Raw genomic sequence first — 21,431 nt, 5'->3', positions numbered from 1 at the left:
AGCACAGTTTTCCTTTGATGATGCCCAAAGATTGCACATCTGGAACTTAGTCCTTTACACTAATATTCTCAGCTGTGAATAATTTTTGGCTCAATGAAACGTTAGGTAATGGCTATTGGAGTATTCAGTTATCACAAGTAGGAGAAGGAACGTATTGACTCTGCGTGCAGGTTAGAGCTAGAGGGATGTTTTAGCATCCTATAGCACACAGAATAGTCTACCACACACAAATAGTTACTTAGCCTAAATATCAATAGTGCTGAACTTGAGAAAACTTTAACCCTAAACTCTTAGGATTTGGTGAAACAATATATTTAAGTCTGGCTGTCATTTATTTAGTGAAAATAAATTCTGAGGGTCTGCTGAAAGCTGGTTTTCAGACATGAGTAGGTAGAGAAGAATTAGTGGCATGACAATACCTTCAGAAATGGCAAAGGTAGCTTGCCGAAAAATGAGAAGAGAGGGTCAAACGCAGAGTTTTACAGATTTACAACATACTCTGGAGGATAATATGCTCTTTGGAAATGATAAGCTGCTTATTGAAGTTATTCAGGACGTATTTGACATAGGCAAGTGGATCTCTGTGAGTCTGAGGCCAGCCTGGTCTACATAGTTAGCCAGGACAGCCAGGGCACATAGAGAGACACTATCTCAAGTGGGGGTGGGAGGATGGGGGGAGTAGTGATGGTTTAGGGCGGACATGGTGGCAAACACCTTTAATCCCAGAATTTGCGTGGCTATGGCAGAATGCTCCCAGATCAGTCAGGTCTATATTACAAGTTCGAGGATATTCCTGGGTGGAGACAATCAACCACAAACCAAGTGGTGGCCGCTCTTAGGATAAGCAGTTCAACTAGCGCACAGATGCTTAAATGAGAGGAAGCTAATCTCCAGTCCCCGGGATACAAATGACTTTCGTGTGGAGACAGAAGTTATTTCCTGAAATAAAAAGTTAACTTTATTTGTGTGCCTTCTGTGGAAAAGTTCCGCGATGCACTGAGGAATGATTGAGGAACGGCGCTTGTCCCCAAAACCAAATCGGCCCTGTGCCCAAGAGGAAGGCTTGAGCCACTGCTTCAGACAGTCACAGTCACCCATCAGGTTAGGGTAGAATGCATCTGAAATCAGCCAAAGAGCCAGAAACCATAGCCAGGCTCCCCACTACTTCCCGGAAACTCAGCCCAAGCCGCTCGGGTGCACTACGGTGGCCAATAGGGCCCCAAGAAATGACAGAAAGTCAGATGAGCAAGAGAGCGCTTGCGCGCTTCACTTCTTAGTCTAGAATTTAGTAATCGGATTTCCTAGAAAGACTCGTCACTCCTCCAGCTGTTCTATTGGCTGAGAAAAGGGAGGGCCCGCCTCTCTGCCTAGCCCATTGGCCGCGTGTCCACCGTAGCTGGGCGGGGCCTGGCGCTCCATTGCATCAGCTGGTTCCGGAGAGTCCACGTGGCGCACGCGCAGTGCAGAATTGCCGGTCCTCTCCGCGGGCTTAGGGTCTTCTCTCCCGTGCCGCTCTCGGGTTTTGTCTCTCAGCCGTCCTTCCATGTCGGAGGAGAAGGCCAGCAGCCCTTCGGGGAAGATGGACGGCGAGAAGCCGGTGAGCAGGCGCGGTGGCTGGACGTGTCCTGGGAGCCGACGTTGCTCGGCGGGAGTAGAAAGTAGCGCGGACCTGGCGGTATTGGGGAGCCCGGATAGCACAGGAGCCCCCCGCAGACAGGAGGGGTCCGGGGTCATCCTCATCCCAGAGATCTGTGAACTGAGACGGAGTGGCTTGCTCAGAGCTAGACAGTAACCATGCGGCACTTGGACTCTTACACTTGTATTTGTATCCCTGAGCTGGTCACACAGAATTTCGACTTTCCGGTCTTGTGCTCTCGGTTTTTGCCCCCCCCCCCCCGCGCGCGCCCCTCACCCCCCCCACCCCACTCCACCCCGCCGCCCAAGTCAGGAATCAGCCTTACCCGTATTGCCACCTGCATGCACTGTCCGGCCAAGTGCCAGGACAAATAAATACACAGAACATTTGTTGGCTTTAAGGGGGACGTGTGTGAAGTTATCTAGGACGTTTCCAGCACCCCGCCTGATTTCCAAGCAGTCTGTCAAACGGAGCCCTCTAGCCTTCACCATTTATCATAAAGCACCCAGTCGTGGGCAAACTGCGTCTGACCTCGGGGACTGGCTTTTCTTTGCTCCACAAAGGTTTAGGATCAGAACAGTTCTGCACCCTCCCCACGAATAAACTCTTATTGAATAAGTTGCATACTTTCTTGTTGCTTTGTATTTAGTACAGGCCCAAGTCCGAAGGGAAAGTTGGAGAAACTTTGAGGAAGTGTACATTGATAAATGGCCTACTTTTTTAGGGCCTGTTTTTATTGTACGTTGTCTAACTTGTCTTTAGCTGCTAGCTTTCTTAGCTGAGTTTTGGAGACGATGTCCACTCAGGCAGAACTGTGAGTACTTCTTTTCTGTTTGGCTTCTTTAGGTGGATGCCAGTGAGGAGAAGCGAAAGGAAGGAGGCAAGAAGAAGAGCAAAGATGGAGGTGGAGATGGAGGTCGAGCAGAGGTAATACAGGCTACCACCGTGGAGGCTTGGGTTTCCAAGGCTGGCGGGGGAACGGGGACTGTCCCAGACTTGCCCTACGTGAGGAGTGTGTGTGCGCGTGCGTGCACTCGTATATCCATCGCGTGTCACACATGTGGAAGCCAGAGGACGGCTTGCAGGTGTTCTTCTCCGCTCGGTGCTGGGGAAAGAGCTCGGGTATTAGGCTTGCTGGCCCCTGTGTAAGGATTCTGATGGTCACTGAAGGCGGTAAGGTAGGACGGGGGTAAGGGAAACTTAAGGAGAAGATTTTAGAAAAGAGCCCTAGAGGGACAAAGGCTTGGCAGGTCCATGACAGTGCAAAGGGACAGGTGTATTATTGTAAGATGACCTCACAGTGCATTTAGATAGAAACACGGGAGATGAAAAGTGTAGAGGAAGGGCTACGGTTGTCACTGGCTGCTGACTTTCTGTTTCTTTAAGTGAGGTGTTAAGGGGTCGGGGCTCAGTGTTGGGCTCCTACAAGTACATAAAGAACCAAACAGAATCCAGTCCCTTGATTCCTTGCTGATTGCTGGGATCTGTTCCTGGGGTCTGGTTTATTTATATACAGAAAATTATTCAGTTCCTGGGCTCAGTGACACAGAAATGGCAGTTCAAAGCCACCCCAGAATGCACTTGGTTCCTGGTGCTTGAGGAGGTGGTTCTGCATGTTGTTCTGCTGGTTTTGAGTTTGAACTGCTATAAACTGTGCTTTGCTTTTTGCTTTTAGTCATTGCAGTTTTATTGGGGACCTTGGAAAGCTGCTGGCATGTAGGAGCACAAAAGACTAAGCTTTTTTTAAAGCAACTCAATAAATGGACTTTAAAGAGCTGGTTATATAGTTGGAGTAGTGATTGATGTAGTCCCTTCATTAGTCCTGGTGTTTCAGAGCTAGATGAGGAGAATGCTGAGTTCTAGGCCAACCTAGGATGCATAGTGAGACCCTGTCTTAGAAAAACAAAACACAAACCCTGCTTGTATGATGCTGAGTTGCTAAGCTTAGAACCATTTTGGTTTACAAAGTGGCTTTACACTTTACACAAAGTGATACAGGATGGTTTTGTCTTTGTTCACCCAATCCCTCATCATTTTACACCAGTGTCATTACATAAAATTGTTGATAGTGAATATTAAGATTTGCAAGTAAAGAGTAATATGCATGTATCTTAATTTCCTTGTTATACTTTAGATGGAATTGTGTGTATTCTCCCATTACAGATTGGAACATGTCCTATTAATAGGAAATAAGCAGTCTAGTGACTCTTCTGAGAATTTTAAGTGGATATGTGATTATTATATGCTTTAAATTATCTTTCAAAGTAAAGAGTGGACAGTGATGTGTCCAAGACCTTGCCTTCTCTGTGCTCCCATCATTTGCAAACTCATCATGGTGACCTTCTAGGGACATCTGCAGGTTTTACCCATCTGCATTTCCAGAGTTTGGTATGGAGCACATTGCTCAGTTAATAAATATTGAGGAAATTTAACTAAGTTATTTTGTTTATAGACTGCCAAGTAGACATGGACTGTAGTAAGACAGGGAGGGTTGGTGGGAAGGGATAATCAGGTACACATTGGATAGGCTGAGGTTAGGGTTGTCTTTGTACAGTGATGGCCATTGTTAGTTCGGTGGTTCTTTATCAGTAGTCGTGGAGTCCTGCAATAAGCCGATGGGATTGTAGGCATGTGCCAACAGGCCTGGCAATAGCTGACAATCTCTATATATGTACACAAGTAGAAAGTCATAGTAAAAGCAAGCCAATTCTTCTTTATTGCTGTTAGTAACCATGTTACTACCAGAGCACTGTGTGGAATATTATTTTAAGATGTGTTACATTTGTTTATGCTCTGGAACATTTGTTTAATGATGCGAAGCTGTATTGCATTCTTTTATGTTGCATTTGTTTAACTCTGTGAAGCTGAGTTACTGTGCCTGTCTAAAATACCTGATTGGTCTAATAAAGAGCTGAGTGACCAATAGCGAGGCAGGAGAAAGGATAGGCAGGGCTGGCAGGCAGAGAGAAATAGAAAGAGAAATCTAGGACCAAGGGAAAATGAGTGAGAGAGAAGGAGTGAGAAAAGAAGGGGCAAGCCACACAGCCAGCCATGGAGTAAGAGTGAAAGTAAGATTTACAGAAGAGAGAGAAACGAAAAAGCCCAGAGGCAAAAGGTAGATGGAATAACTTAAGAAAAGCTGGCTAGCAACAAGCCAAGCTAAGGCTGGATATTTATAATTAAGATTAAGCCTCTCTGTGTGATTTATTTGGGAGCTGGGTGGCAGACCCCCAAAGAGCTAAGAGTAAAAAAACAACCATCAACAGAGCACAGTGCTTTGAACCTGTAATCCCAGCCTTGGGAGGCTGAGGCAGGAGGATCATGAGTTTAAAGCTGAAGTAGGCTACATAGTGAGTTTGAGCTCTCCAAGGAGGCTGTGGGGGTGGGAGGTGGATGCTGGGGAAGAATGATCCATATGCTGTCATTTGGAGATGGAATTATCAGAGTCACTACTTGCTTGAGAAATAGAAGTCATTCTTTTTTTTTTTTTTCCTTGTAACCTTTTTTGTAGCTGGAAGATTTCCTGTGGCCTGGCCTGCTGGCTGTAGGGACAAATTGCTCCCACTTGCTTCCCCCAAGTAAACACACAGAGGTTTATATTAATTAAAACTGCTTGGCCATTAGCTCAGGCTTTTTACTGACTAGCTCTTACATTTAAACTCAGACCATTTCTGTTAATCTATATGTTGCCACATTTTCCATGGCTTTACCTGTGTGTCATTACATGCTGCTTCCTGGACTCCTCACCTTCTTCCTGTCTTCCTCTTTGAATTTCCCACCTACCTCTAAGCTGCCTTGCCATAGGCCAAATGGCTTTATGTATCAACCAATCAGAGCAACACATATTCGCAGCATACAGAAAGACATTCTCCCATCACTTTTTCTTTGTCAAACTTTCTGGGAACTTCAGTGGTGTTTTATATAAAATATTCTGGCTAATGGTATTGAATATATAGGCAATAGTAATGCGTGCTATTTTATTTAAATAATCTGAGAAAGATGATCATGGCATCTTCAAATTGGAGGAATATTTTCCTTTAGTAGGATCCTCTAAGTCAAATAAAGTTTTGGTTGGCTGTGATTCGGCCTTAAAACCAACCAGCTGCAGAGTGCCCCTGATTACGGTTCTAACCATACAGCACATTATTGTTTCTCTCCATGCAGTGTTGCTCATAGCTGAATTTAGTTAGAACTGATCTTGAGGCTGGCCATGATGCAGCCTTCAATAGAGTACTTGTTGAGCAAGCGAGAAACCTTGGTTTCACTTCCGAGGAACACACAGACCAGGCACATATGTTTAATCCTAGCCCTTCTGGTGTTAGGAAGATTGTGAGTTCAAGGTTATCCTTGAGACTGTCTCAAGAAGCAAAGAAAGAAGACCTTAGGAACACATCCTATGAGGAAAATAGTCGCTGAAACAAAATGTAAATTACAAAATGATAATTGGTTATCAATTCAAGATGTTGGCAGCTCAGCTGTTTAATTTTTATGCTTTTTAAATTTTTGAATAAAAATCACAGTCACCCATTTTCTTCTTTTACCCTTACTTAGGACTAGATTAATGTCAGTGATTATTGTGATCTGTGAGCCACTCTGATTTGCCATCATGGGTTTTTGTGTTATATATTATTATTATTATATATATTATAAATTATTATTGTTTCCTAAAGCAAGTGTTCCTGATTACTTACTGCTTCGTTTGTTTGTTTACAGTTGAATCCTTGGCCTGAATATATTAACACACGCCTTGATATGTATAATAAGCTAAAAGCAGAGCATGATTCTATCCTGGCTGAAAAGGCAGCAAAAGATAGCAAGCCAATTAAAGTCACTCTGCCCGATGGCAAACAGGTGGACGCAGAGTCCTGGAAAACCACACCATATCAGATTGCATGTGGAATCAGGTATGCACACCTCCTTTGACCATCTATGGTTTAGAATGTAACCAAATGTTCATTTGTTCATTTATTGTCTTGCCAGGTGTGTCCTGATATTATTCTTAGGCTTCTGCTAAAGGTGTTTAGTTTACTTAGTTCAGATCTTTGAAAATCAAGGTGATGTGGCTTTATAGTCCAGACTCAGCATTAATTTCTGAAGGCTCATGCCTTCATTTTCTCTTAGGAAGTAGCTTATTAGTCATTCTGTTAGGATCATAGAGCTGCAGAGGCAGGACAGTGTTCACCAACTTTTACTTAAGTGTCTCAGTTTTGAGCGTTATTTATGAAGGTAGGTCACCTTACAGGGAAAGTTAAAAAAACGGACATATTGTGTATGAAAAAGTATGTTCTGTGTTTATAAATCCAACAAAGAACTGTATATATTCTTAAAACTTACTGGATTGGAAGCAATTATGAATAACTGAGGATTTTTTCACATACTTTGTGACAGGAAAAGCCATGGCTTGGGGGTACTGTGTTGTTTTTTAATACCTACATCACCTGGATACATTTGAGAAGCAGGTGCTAAACATGGACGCCTCTTTTTACGTCATTGTTTCATTTCCTCCTAAAAACAGTAGTTTTTAATAACTAGCCTTCATCTTCATATCTTGCCGGATAACCACCTTGTTTCCTTTGGATTTTAAGTCAAGGCCTGGCTGACAACACCGTTGTCGCTAAAGTGAACAAAATTGTTTGGGACCTGGACCGCCCGCTGGAGACAGATTGCACTTTGGAGCTTCTCAAGTTTGAGGATGAGGAGGCACAGGCAGTGAGTTTCTATCCTGTGTTTATCAGAACACGGTAAAGATGACCCTAAGCTGCATAGGCCAAACAAGTTACTTCGTTCCACTGTGCTGTTCTGTGGCTCAGTGGTTTTCAGGTCTAACCTGGAGGTCACAGTCGTGTGTGGACGTCTCTCACTATTCCTTTGGGGCCTTGGTTGTAAATCCTGAAAACATTGCTTTGGGTGTAGTCCCATCTATGTCTTTCATACAGTAACTCATCATGTATCTACCAAGACTAAAGCCATGTTATTTTTCTGTACATTTTCAGGTATATTGGCACTCCAGCGCCCACATAATGGGTGAGGCCATGGAAAGAGTCTATGGTGGATGTTTATGTTACGGCCCACCAATAGAAAATGGGTTCTATTATGATATGTACCTCGAAGAAGGGTAAGTTAAGACACTGAATGAAGGGAAAATTGGAGTGGCCCTGAGTCTGTGTGTAACATTTAAAGCATTGTCAATGAAGGAGACGGATCTACAGCTCACAGTATAAAGCTGCTAGTTACAGTTATTGACAAAAGTTGAAGTATTGAGAGTTGCATGTAGTGAAATCTCTGGGATTGGTGGAAGTGTGCCAGAGGCATGCTGGGTAATGAAACAGGCTCTCCTTTTCCTTTATGTTAGGATGGAGCTTGGGGGGCTGTCACTCGAGAGAAAGTTCTCCACAATGGTGGAAGTAGAAGCCCGTGAAACTCTAAGTGTAAATTATGGAAAATCTAATATTAAGTTCTAATATTTGATGCAAGGCTCTGTAAGGCTCTATTTTAAAGTAGTAGAGAAAAAGATCCCTGCATTGATTTAAATGGAATATGGAAAGACTGCTTTTTTTCCTCCTTTAGGGGTGTGTCCAGCAATGACTTCTCTTCCCTGGAAACTTTGTGTAAGAAGATCATTAAAGAGAAACAAACCTTTGAAAGATTGGAAGTGAAAAAGGAAACGTTACTAGAAATGTTTAAGGTAATCTGAGCCAGAACCACTTTGAGTTTTATCGGGCAGGCTTGAAGTAGTACATCAATGCTTTCTCTAGAAAACCTGGAGTCGCTTCAAACATGAAACCCAGGCGTTCTCTAAAGCTCGTGCTTTGACTCACATTCCAGCTGCATGTTTAGAGGGAAACACGAGAGGCCCTTGTGATGTCTTATTTCTCATTTTCAGTACAACAAGTTCAAGTGCCGGATACTGAATGAAAAAGTAAATACTCCTACCACGACCGTGTATAGGTGAGTATACTGAGTGCTGCTGAACGCAGCTGGTACTTCAGGCTGCCTTTGCTAAAACTCCTTTTATTTCGTCTCTAGATGTGGCCCTTTGATAGATCTCTGCCGCGGTCCTCATGTCAGACACACTGGCAAGATTAAGACTTTAAAAATACACAAGGTAAGGCATGTGAATTGTCTTTACGCCTCAGTTTCCATTGCTTTCTCCTTTCTAAGATTTTGTTTCTCGTCAGTACACAGAGGATCACAGTTTTTGTTCTTAATGCTGTGTACAGACTGGGGTATTGCATGTGTCTTTTGTACCCCAGGACTCATTACCAGAGCTACCATATGGGGACGGGTTGGGAGAGGTCATAGAAGCTGGCAGTCACAGGCCATTGTGGCTTCAAAAGTGTTGGAGTTTGGCTAAGGATTACTCAAATTGTTCTTTTTCATACGACTGATCCTGTCAGTTTTATGCTAGCTTAGAAATGCAGGAATCATGAGCGAGTTCTTTGAGTGAATTCCAGGTGCCTTTCCTTCTTTGCTTAGGTTCCTTTCCATTTTCATAGCTTCTGTGAGAGGAGTCCTATATAGTTCATGCGATTGTGATCTGGGGAAAGAGCCCTGAGAGAAGCAAGCAGAGAATTCTGTGCTGTGGAGTGAGTCTCCCACTTGGAGTAGACCTCGGAACAGTGGGAGACATTTACTGGGACTGAGTGTTGTATGTAGTTGTTTCCTTGTAAAAGAAGGTGATTGTGAGAAACCATACACTATTAATGTGAAATGTGAACAAATTTAAATGCGTCGTTGTTGTTCCCTGCTTTCAGAATTCCTCCACATACTGGGAAGGCAAGGCAGACATGGAAACCCTCCAGAGGATTTATGGCATTTCATTCCCCGACCCCAAACTGCTGAAAGAGTGGGAGAAATTCCAAGAGGAAGCCAGAAACCGAGATCATAGGAAAATCGGCAGGGTACGTACGTGAAGGAGCGGTGGTGTGTCCACGTTATCCTTCTGAAACATTCCGGTCCATCTCAGCCACTGTTCCTGAGGACAGTGCTGCTGACCCACAGCTTCGTGTGAGCACCGTGTCAGAGCTGACAGAACAGATTGGGAAACCCATCCCATCGCCTGCTTGTGACACTGTAAAGTCTGAATCTGAGCCATCAGTCTTCTGTTTCTCCAGGGGAGATAGCAGGTCACTGGTGGAATCCTTGCTGTCTTTTCCTTTTCTGTCTAGCTGCCTCTGACTTCCTCTAGCCGGAGTTACTTTTGATTTTTTTTTTTTTTTTTAACTTTCTTCCTCTATAAAATGAAGTTTACTGCTTGAGGGCCGTGGCTGCTAGATCTGCCCTCCCGCTCTGACTGCTAGAAATAAATTACCGCAATGAGGAAGGTAACAGTGATTGGCAGGTCCCTCCCCAGGGCTTTTAACCATTCCCCTGTCTTTCCTTTTCTCCTTCCTGCTGTTCATATACAAGCAAAGAGTAAAGCAGCAAATGACAAAACCCAGATCTCTCCTGGCGACTTCTCACGTCACTGTCTCCTCACCCTGGCTGGACTGACGACTGTCAGGGAGGTGACAGATCTGTGCTGCATTGCTAATCATCTGCAATTCTATACCGCTAAATTGTACCCAAGAAACAGTAGCATGTTTTCTGTAATGTTGGCACAGTTGAAGTTTGGAGCACAGTGGCAGAATTCTGAACTGAGGAACACCAATCATTTACACATTTAGAAACAATCTTTTGCTCTTCTATCCAGGACCAAGAGCTATATTTCTTCCATGAACTCAGCCCTGGAAGTTGCTTTTTCCTGCCCAAAGGAGCCTACATTTATAACACACTTATGGAATTTATCAGGGTAAGCTTTATTGTTATGGTCTTCTAAAGAGTTAGGATATAAGATGATATTATTAGCGAGGGTCTGCTAAAAGAAAGATAAATCTGTGTTGGAAGGAAAAAGAAATACAATTTTTTTTTTTGAGTTGAAGTTTTTGACTTCAAAGATGTTTAGTGATGGGGCGTGGGTGATTGCTGTTCTTCTAGAGGACCCAGGTTCGGTTCCCCAGCACCCACATCAAGTGCCTCACTCACCCTCCAAAGGATCTCTTGCCCTCTACTGGCCTTTGCAGGCACATAGCATTCACTCAGTAAACACAGGTGCATACACATATAAAAATAAGTTTTTAAAAAGTTGGGTCTGGAGAGATGGCTCAGTGGTTCAGAGTAGTGACTGCTCTACCAGAAGACATGAGTTTTGATTGTAGCTTTCAGTCATGAAGCGCACAATCATGGACAGCCCAGAGGATCTCATGCTATCTTCTGGTCCCTGTGGGTACCCACGCCCAGGTGGCACACATCCACATAGACACACAGACACATGCACATGAATACATTTTTTTGAAGTGTTAAAGGTCTCCTAAATTATTGAGAGTCATTCTAATGTGTGACTTTGTTCATGAGAGCATGCAGACATGCAGAGAGAGTAGCTGCTGAGCTCGAAGGGTCGGAGGCCTTTCACCTGAGAATGTGCCGTGTCTCTTGACCGTTTGTGTTTCCTTTTCAAATTATGAACTATTCCAAGCATGTATTTAAAGAGCACGTTTTACTTGTTTGCATTGGGCTATATTTGTCTACAGTTTTTGTAAAAAGAAAAAAAGGAGTACATACTGTTTTTTAAGAAAGACCCCTTTGAAACTGTTGTGTAGTTGGTGTGGCTCTTTTACCCTGTGCTTTTCATCTCCATGTACATGTATTTTTAAATTATTTTGTGGTGTGTGTGCCTCAGTTCACATGTATGGTCTTGTTGGGTATGTGCATTAGATAATGTACTCCCAGCTTGTCTGTATTGTATTCCTCCACGCCTGCTGAGGAGTGCTTGTTTCCAACACAGTAGCTTGTACACTTACACGCACAGTGATACACGGTCTATGTTCCTGTACTGCTGCCCATGCCATGGTAGCATGTACATTTCTGTGAGTTTTGGTGCACCACCTGCGGACGGCATTTCTGAGTCGTGGTCTGTGTGCCTGGGACTTTACTCAGCAGTGTTAAACTGCTCTGTAATTCTTTTCTCCCTCCACAAAGGTGAGCGCTGACTTCCCTGTTTGTGTGTTCTGCTCTAACAGAGTGAGTATAGGAAAAGAGGATTCCAGGAGGTCGTCACTCCAAACATCTTCAATAGCCGACTCTGGATGACCTCTGGCCACTGGCAACACTACAGTGAGAACATGTTCTCCTTTGAAGTGGAGAAGGAGCAGTTCGCCCTGAAGCCCATGAACTGCCCAGGACACTGGTAGCAAGCAGCTTTGTGTTTTCTTCCTTTTTGTTAAACTTACCTGTGTGTGTCTGTGTGGAATATATGCCACATGTCTGTGGGTTCCTGCAGAGCTCAGATGAGGCTGTTGGAGTTGCTGGAGTCATGTGGTTGTGAGCTGCCTGAGATGAGTGCTAGGCACTGAATCTGGGTCCTCTGGAAGAGCAGCAAGGCTCTTAACCCTCGGGCCTTCTCTCCAGCCCCGCAGCTTTGCATTGCTGTTAAAGAACTTCTTGTGCTATAAATGGTTCTAGATTCCTTTAGCTTCTTTCACAGAGATAGCAGTGGAGAAAGGAGACTGAGAAGGAGGAGGTCTGCAGGGAGCCGGGAGAGAGCATAAGGGTAATGGAGTACCTATGCCAGGAGAGCAGAGAGCCAATGACAAGAAGCGTAGTGATCAGAGTAAGACTGACATGCAACATTGCTGTCGTCACAGCCTTCATGCTGATTAGATCCCCCTCTATAGACATTCAGGAGTGGACCTGCGGTTAGAGCCGCAGACAGGCAGAGGATACCGCAAAGGGGCTTAAGTGTGGGGCCTAGCGAAAGACCAGTATTCGTACCCTCCCTTCCTTCTTTGGGAAGAAATGTGTTTTAGCAGAACCCATTGCGGGTGAGTCAAAATCCTTGGGAAGTCCTTTCCCGTGTCTTTGCCCCAAATGATGAAAAGTGACTTCCGAGAGGCCAGAGGGTGACATGGATATAGATAGTTTGTTCGTGTGTGCAGCTGCAGAGGGAGGTGCTTCAGGCAGAGGTGCCGAGAGGGGAAACACCTTTAAGAAATCGGGTCGTAGACATCAGGGGAACAGCCCAGTTCAGTTTTCACAGCGTTAAGTTTTTGAAGCACTTTGGGCCCCCCCTAGAGCAAGGCTGATATCAGTTCCCAGTGTTAGAAGTAATTAATGTACAGCTGAAAATATTTCTTCATTATGAGCCTTTCATTAACTCTTCCTATTAACTGAATGTAGCCTTCGTATTAACGGAAGTGCTGAGCAAAGGGTTTGGCTCCAAACCTTGGGCTGCATTGCTTCATTCTCTCTTAGCCGTGTAACTTACTAGTCATTATATTCATCCAAGTGCTTCGATTGCTGTGGGAAGCTTGGGGCTCGAAGGCGTTGCTTGGGGCAAACTAGTGTCTGTTTGCCAGCCTTTCATGTTACTAAGTAATGTCTGAGGAGGAGTTTTTTTCCCTGTGGATTTTTAGAATTGCTCTTCTTGTTACTTGTGATTCACCCGAGGCCTCACAAGTGCTGGGCAAGCAAGCGCTCTGCTCCGGGACAGCAACCTTCACCGCTGTGCCGTTAAATTTCCATGGTTTGGCTTTGCTTTCTCCTTCAGCCTCATGTTCGATCATCGGCCAAGGTCCTGGCGAGAGCTTCCTCTGCGGTTGGCTGATTTTGGTGTGCTTCATCGGAATGAGCTCTCGGGGGCTCTTACAGGACTCACGCGGGTCCGAAGATTCCAGCAGGATGATGCACACATATTTTGTGCCATGGAGCAGGTATAGTGAGTTCCCTATGGAGCAAAATCCTCTGACAGGAGTGTTTAAAAGTGAGAAAAATAGGGTTGGGGATTTAGCTCAGTGGTAGAGCGTTTGCATAGCAAGCACAAGGCTCTGGGTTCGATCCTCAGCTCCAAAAAAAAAAAGTGAGAAAAATAACCTCTTTTTTTTTTTTTTCTTTCTTAAGATTGAGGATGAAATCAAAGGTTGTTTGGATTTTCTTCGCACAGTATATAATGTCTTTGGATTTTCATTTAAATTAAATCTTTCTACTCGCCCAGAAAAATTCCTTGGAGATATTGAAATATGGAACCAAGCCGAGAAAGTAAGTGATGATTTTTTTAGTGTGCTCAAGAACTTACACAGTTCTAGGAAGTCTTCTTGAGTGGATACAAGCAAAGAAAGATGGCAGTGATTCTGGTGTGCAAGTGGGCTAACTTTTTCTGTTTGGTCTTAAGTGCTTTCGAGAGGCCTGGATGTTTTCATACTCTGGCGGTTACTGAGCCGTACCTTTATGCTCTTAGGTAGACGCAGCTACACAGCAGACAGTAGGACTCAATAAAACACCCAGGAGACTTGTACATCTCAGTTAGCTGGAAAGAAGGACCGCTGCAGATGAATAAAATTTCAAATCGTTTCTGCTTTGTCTGTAGCAACTTGAAAACAGTTTGAATGAGTTTGGCGAGAAGTGGGAACTGAATCCTGGTGATGGAGCTTTCTATGGTCCGAAGGTCAGTCCCTAGATATTTGGCTGATATTCTAGGTTTTTAGAATGTTAGTTGTGGGTAAAGAAACATTCCTTTAAATTGGGAACAAAGAAAATGAAGAGCATCTTATCATAACTCAGTGTTTGCTTTTCAGATTGACATACAGATAAAGGATGCCATCGGCCGCTACCACCAGTGTGCCACCATCCAGCTGGATTTTCAGTTGCCCATCAGATTTAATCTCACTTACGTAAGGTGAGCATCCGGTCTCTGCTCTGAGCTTTCTCAGCCGTACCTGGGACAATATATCTAATAAGATAAAACAACTTCCTCTTTTCCGTAGCCATGATGGCGACGACAGGAAAAGACCCGTGATTGTTCACCGAGCCATCCTGGGCTCCGTGGAAAGAATGATTGCCATCCTCACCGAAAACTACGGGGGCAAATGGTAAGTCCTTCTGTTTGTTTTTCCTTCCCATGAAATTGTCCAGAAGAAACGTCTCATGCTTGTGAAGGGGAAGGAGGCCAGTGACAGAGCTCACTGAGAGGAACCAGACTCTAACCCCAGTTTTCGTATAGTGCCTGTTGGGGCTAGAAGGGTGGTAGTTCACAGTGGGATCCACGTTACCCCTCAGCACACACATACCCCGAAATACTTGTTATTAATAATTCTTTCGTATTTCAAGACGTGATTTATTTGAATATTACATAAGGAGCTGGAGAGATGGCTTAGCAGTTAAAAGCACTGTCTGTTCCTGCAGAGGACCTTAGTAAAATCCATACAGAATTTGTTTTTTATTGCTCCTAGCTTTGGGTTTTTTTTTTTTTCCTGAATGAATGGATAAGTTTTTTAATTATCTTGTTCAGTTTTACTGATCAGAATAAGCAAGCGTTTTGCCATATTTCAGAAGCAAAGCAATTTATTTTTATTTTTATTTTTTTATTTTATTTTTTTGTGGAACTGGGGATTGAACCCAGGGCCTTGCGCTTGCTAGGCAAGTGCTCTACCACTGAGCTAAATCCCCAACCCCACAAAGCAATTTTTTAATTGAAAAAGAAATAAACAAAATAAGCCGAGTTAGTTGACAGTTCTCCGTGGTTTTATCTAAACCCGAAGTACAGTTAGGAGGAGCCCAGCGTTAGCAGCACCCATGATAGAGTCTTCCATATGGACTGTATAGGGTTAAAACTTTTGTAAAGTTATGGGTTACTGTCATTCCAGTTATTAGATTTGGCTAGTGGAGATGTTACATTTTTCATACTTATCAATGAAATAATCCTGGTTCAGTTAAAGTTCCCACAATCAAATAGAACCCTGGTGCACATTCTCTTGTGTATTTCGTTTTTAACCCAAACTCAGGATGCATTGGGAAAATCCCACATCTAATGTAGAATTTGTTGCCTTCTCCAGCCACTATGGCTTTCAAGCTATGTGGTACAGAACTTGGGAGATGAGCACAGTCTTTCCGTCTCGAATGTGCCCAAGCCCACACTCACTGTTGTTATTTCTTCCGTAGGCCTTTCTGGCTCTCTCCTCGCCAGGTGATGGTAGTTCCAGTGGGACCGACATGTGATGAATATGCCCAAAAGGTAACCCCTAAACAGGAGTTGGCTTTCAACTTAAGTTTGTTTTTAAGCTTTTGCAATGGGAATCTTATTGTATAGTCCACGATGGCCTTGGACTCAGCTTCCTGTCTTAAAGTCCCTTGAGTAGTTGGGATTGCACCACCACACCCATCCTGGTAACTGTACTTTGAAGCTTTTGGACTGTTAAACCATATACTCTTATCAAATCAAGCTCACACTACATCAAAGAGTGTAACTTTTCTATGTCTGATAGGCCTGGGCGTTACACTTTCGAGATTTTTCTTAATGGTTCTGTGATCACATGTATTCCCTTAGTGTTCAGACATACTTATGTATTTTAATGTTTGGTGTTGTAAAGAAATGAATCAGCAAACATAGCCTAACCTGTATTATTACGTTAGAGTTATGTATCCCACTGAAGTGCCTGATAATTTGCTGATTTATTCATTTGTTAATGCAAACCTCTTCAGTGGGTTGAAATTCTTTTCATCTTATTGTCATGCTGGTCAGTCTCTTGCCCCTCTAGCAAATGTGTAAACAGTCCTGGGAGCTTTGCACCTCAAAGAACAATCTGTTCTTCTTTAGTGATTGATTGCTGCATACTAAAGACTTAGACAAGCTTAGCAGTCAGTCAGTGAAGAAGCCTGGCGGTGGTTGGTGGTCAGCCTGCAGCCCAGTAGCTGGGTGGGTGAGGCAGGAGGAGTGCAGTGTCTGAGGCCAGCTGGACTATAGAATGAGACTCTGTCTCAGAAATGCTAGGGGTAGGTAAGCCATGCCAAGATGGCTCAGTGAGTTAAAGTACTTGCTGTTCGAGCCTAACAGTATGAATTTGATCCTTAAAACCCACATTTTAAAAAACCAGATGCAGACATATGTAATCCCAACACTCTCATAGTCAGATGGAAGGTAGAGACAGAAGGATGGCCTGCAAGCTCCTAGGCCTCTGTAGTCTAGAGGACACAGACTGGCAGAAACAAGAGAGACCCTGTCTCAAAACAAGGCAGAAATGGCCAGCAAGGTGGCTCAGCAGACACCTGCCACCTTTCCTAGAGACCTGAGTTTAGTGCCTGGAACCCCTAGGGCAGAAAGAGAACTGACCCCTACAAGTTGTCCTACTGAAAACAAGATGGAAGGAGACAGCCAAGTCCTGAAAGTTGTCCTCTGGTCTCCATATGGGTGCATGACTATACACATCATCATCATCATCATCATCATCATCATCATCATCATAATAATAGTGAACTTTTTAAATAAAAAAGTTGATCAGTGAGCAGTATTGTTAACAACAAAGTAGATGGTAATTCTATCAAGAATATCAAAATTGTGTTTTGAACTTTGATCTTTTTCTTTTTTTTTTCTTTTTGAGATAAGACCTTTCTATTATGTAGCTTTGGTTATCCTGGAACTTACTATGCAGGTAGACCAGGCTGACCTCAAACTCTCAGAGACCGATCTGCCTCTGCCTCTCAGGTGCTGGGATTAAAGGCTTAGTGCCACCACACCTGGCTGTGTACTCTGATCTGTCGATAAGCAGAGATTTCCTTGTATTGGACATAGTGCTGTTGTGTGCAGGCTAACACACAAATGCTTTCCTTGTATTGTAGGTGGTGATGTGTGCAGGCTGACACACATCCGCTTTCCTTGGATTATACATAGTGGTGGTGTTGTGTGCAGGCTGACACACAGCCGCTTTCCTTGTATTGTAGGTGGTGATGTTGTGTGCAGCCTGACACACAGCTGCTCTCCTTGTATTGTAGGTGGTGATGTGTGCAGCCTGACACACAGCTGCTCTCCTTGTATTGTAGGTGGTGATGTGTGCAGCCTGACACACAGCCGCTTTCCTTGTATTGTAGGTGGTGATGTTGGGTGCAGGCTGACACACAGCCGCTTTCCTTGTATTGTAGGTGATGATGTTGTGTGCAGGCTGACACACAGCCGCTTTCCTTGTATTGTAGGTGGTGATGTTGGGTGCAGGCTGACACACAGCCGCTTTCCTTGTATTGTAGGTGGTGATGTTGTGTGCAGGCTGACACACAGCTGCTTTCCTTGCAGTCATATCAGGAACTTGATGTGATCATAAGCAGCATCTTTATGTTTTATTTCCTTACAAAGCTGATTAATTTGATTTTTCTGAGTGCTGATTTTTGCAGATTTTCTAAAATATTTATCTTACGAGAAAAAAAATGTCCCTTTTTGTTCAAGTGCTGGGAATCAAGCTCATACATGTTGAGCACTACGACTGTGTTATATCCCCAGCTCCAAATATGTGGTTGTTAGCTTTCAAAATGTAAACCCGAGTCATAATTTTGTGTTATTGGCTTCAGTATTTATACTAGCATTCATTTTTAATGCTTGCATAATTAAATTTATGAAACTTGTTAAATTCTGTGACAAAATAAACATAATTCTCATTTTGACTCTGAATTGTTACTAGGTACGGCAACAATTCCATGATGCTAAATTCATGGTGGATATTGACCTGGATCCAGGCTGCACCTTGAATAAGAAGATCAGAAATGCACAGTTAGCACAGTATAACTTCATCCTGGGTAAGAAGCGAAGGTTCCCAATTGTATGGGAAAAGCCACTGAAATCTTAAGATTTAAGCTCAATTAATCTTGGTTATGAATGACCTTGGTTCCTGTCATGGTTACTGTTCTATTACTGTGAGGAAACACTACGACCAGGGCAACTTAGAAAAGAAAGCATTAAATTAGGGGCTTGCTTATAGTTTGAGAGGGTAAGTCCATGATCATCATGGCAGAGAACAGCAGTCAGGCAGGCATGGTGCAGGAGCAGTAGCTGAGAGCTTATATCTGACCCACAAGTCCAGGGTAGAGAAAGAGAGACTGGAGTGGGCTTTTGAAAGCTCAAAGCCAACTTCTAGTGACACACCTCCAAACAAAGTCACACCTTCTAATCCTTCCCAAACAGTTCCACTAACTAAGGACTGAGCATTTAAACATATGAGCCTATGGGGACCATTCTCATTCATACCATACAGTTCCCTCTCTTGTTTTTATTTATTTATTTTTTTGGGGTCCTGGGAATTGGACCCAGTGATTGTATGAGCTAGGCTTCTATAAGCATGATTCTAAATATTCAGTGTTCCCTTTGCATAACAAGACAGTTTAGGCATGAAAAAACTGCTGAAGCGTTGTTTACAAAATGTCTACCTTCATGGAATTGCTTTTATATCATTTCTTATTAATCACTGGAGTAAGTGATTCAGGATGAAAGTTTTAGGTACTTAAAGGGAGTCCTTCTTAAAAATAGCTACAACATTTTATAAGCCTGTGTCTACATGGTCACCTGTCCATCTTAGTGTATCATGAGTTACAGGGAAGTTTAGGGTCCTTTAGGATGAGTTCTGCTGTTCAGGACAATCCTTCCAGGTCTGTCAGTTTAAGTCTCACGGAGCTTTGTGTCTTACATTTTAGTTGTTGGTGAAAAAGAGAAAGCCAGTGGTACTGTGAACATCCGCACCAGAGACAACAAGGTCCACGGGGAGCGAACCGTCGAGGAAACCGTGGAGCGGTTGCAGCAGCTCAGGCAGGCCCGGAGCAAGCAGGCAGAGGAGGAATTTTAATGGGAGCATGGCCAGCACTGGCTCAGCCTGGAGGAAGACCGGTGCTCCTTCCCATGACCTTGTCTGCTGGGAAACATGGGTTTCTAATGAACGTGGAATAGTTCTGCAGTCTGCATGAATCAGTCTTTTTGATCTGGACAAGCTTTAGAGAATGTGTTAGATGGGGGCTAATAAAAGAACCATTAAAATTATTTTATTCACTAAATGTCTCAGCAATGGAAAAAACAGGGAGAATGTTTAAATGTAATGGGGTTATTTTATATGAATTCAATCAATTAAAAAAAATGATGCGCTTAAAAAAAAAAACAGGATTGAATTATGGTGTTAAAAATTAAAATTTACAGATATCAAGACCTCGCTGTCCTTGTTTCTGTAGAAGCACCTGGCTCAGATTGTGAGCCTCGGTGTCCAGCAGGAAGTGCTGAGGTGGATGTGCAGGTGTGTGGGAGGGTAGGTCATTGCATGAACTGATTCCCAACTGGGATGGGGCTGGCTGCTGGCTTGTTAGTGGTAAGGTAAACATTTCTTTTTGAGATGACACTTTTATTTCTTTTTGGGTAGAGAGCTTTGAAATAACACAATGATGCATGAACTTTTAAGGATGTGTCTTCAAAGATAGAGCTGTGTATGGAAGACTGTTTTTTGTTAAGTGGGTTTTCTACTATGATGAATACTTTACAAATTTTTCTATCAGCAAACGGTTTATGGAGAATGACATAAGAAAGGAATTTCTTACGTGGTTATATATTATTTTCCTTTTATTATAGTCATTTTCAGAAGTAACATCTTGTCAGGTCTATAGTAACCCAACAATTTTGTTGGCAATGATTACATCAAAGAGAAGCTATTGTGCATAGATTAATCCTCTAATAAAGGAAGTGATGTTTTCTTGGTTTTGTTTTTTGAAACTTCAGATACCACACTCCTGAGGGCCTGGACTACCTAACTCTGGCTGGGATTAGAGGGAATGCATGAGAGAAATCACCATTTGATTAAATTACTGTGGCCAGATTTGTGATAGTGGCTCCTAGCTTACATACTCAGTTTCATACTTAGGCTTTGGCAGGCTTGTAATTAATCTCTCTGTTTATCTTGATGAAACTTTAAAACAGATTTTGTATTCTGTGATGTCATCATTTTCTGATCCATTTACTTACTGCTTTGTGTTTGTTCAACCTAACTATTAAAGTTGATGTGCAGAACTGAGGGTGACGTCAGGCTGCAGCGGGTGAGGCGCATGCTCTTCCGCCGAGCCACACCTCCAGGATACTGCATGTTGTCATGCCTGCTGGACAAATGGTTCTGCTAAGTCTAGTTTCTATGGACCTTTCAATGCATTTGCCACTTCACTTTCGTGTGCAGCTTGGAGTTACAAGTCTGGTATGTCAAGACTGCTTTTGCACAATCAACTTCCTTACCTTATATTTTACTGAAGGAGCTGGTGTGCCACGGAGCATGCTGAGATAGATCTGGTCAGTTAGGTAGAAGTAAAAGCCCCTGTGGAGACCATTTAAAATTTTACTTCTTATTTTTATGTGCTCTGAATGTGCTCTGTTGGTGCAGTTTTAGCTCTGTCAAGAGAATACACATATACTAATGGAACTACAGATGACATTGACTTTCTAATGAATTCTCGGGTTTTAAATCCATTTACTTGAAATCATTATTTATAAGCCTAAAATCAACCAGAAGCAACCACCAATTTCTAGTATTCTAATATATAGTAAGGACACTTGTATTTGTTAGTTTAGATGCCATGTGTGACTCCATAGCCTCATTCCATCCATTTTCTTATTGCTTGTGGCCACTTGTCCACCAAGGAACTAAGGAGCTTGACAGACTGGAGGTGTCATGTCTGCATGTTTACTATCTGGTGTGGGGCTTGGCAAAGGGAAGGAGTTTCCCCTTTGCCTGCTGTTTCCCTGCCTTACGTTTTGCATAGAAAGCAGTCTTTGCTATCTAGATTAGCTGTGAAAATGAAAAGCACGTACAGATTAATGTAGACCAAATAGAGGGGCTGGAGTCAGCTGTGTGCAGTGGCATGTTCACATGTGTAGTCCCGGTTATTGCATAGGGCAGGAGGACGCCACAAGTTTGAGGCCCATGTGGGCAGCAGTGAGATTCTGAAAGCAAGCTTCTTACTATCATCCATGGTGGACCTGATG

At 43.3% G+C, this 21,431-nt stretch overlaps 1 protein-coding gene across 1 annotated transcript; it reads left to right on the top strand.

Moving 5' to 3' along the window:
• The first annotated feature begins 1,431 nt into the window (after nucleotides 1-1,431).
• On the top strand, nucleotides 1,432-20,157 carry Tars1 (threonyl-tRNA synthetase 1). The gene is made up of 19 exons (XM_036207209.1): nucleotides 1,432-1,597; nucleotides 2,483-2,563; nucleotides 6,350-6,540; nucleotides 7,222-7,345; nucleotides 7,630-7,751; nucleotides 8,204-8,321; nucleotides 8,520-8,584; nucleotides 8,663-8,741; nucleotides 9,391-9,537; nucleotides 10,329-10,427; nucleotides 11,695-11,861; nucleotides 13,221-13,383; nucleotides 13,571-13,708; nucleotides 14,037-14,114; nucleotides 14,245-14,345; nucleotides 14,434-14,538; nucleotides 15,608-15,680; nucleotides 18,112-18,226; nucleotides 19,118-20,157. The coding sequence occupies exons 1-19, from the start codon at nucleotides 1,544-1,546 to the stop codon at nucleotides 19,264-19,266; spliced, it is 2,169 nt and encodes a 722-aa protein (XP_036063102.1). The 5' UTR covers nucleotides 1,432-1,543; the 3' UTR covers nucleotides 19,267-20,157.
• Nucleotides 20,158-21,431: the final 1,274 nt, after the last annotated feature.

The sequence above is a fragment of the Onychomys torridus genome, chromosome 15 (genome assembly GCF_903995425.1).
Source record: "Onychomys torridus chromosome 15, mOncTor1.1, whole genome shotgun sequence".
NCBI lineage: Eukaryota > Metazoa > Chordata > Mammalia > Rodentia > Cricetidae > Onychomys > Onychomys torridus.
The sequence above is the reverse complement of the archived record's forward strand: the minus strand, read 5'-3'. Positions and strand labels throughout refer to the sequence as shown.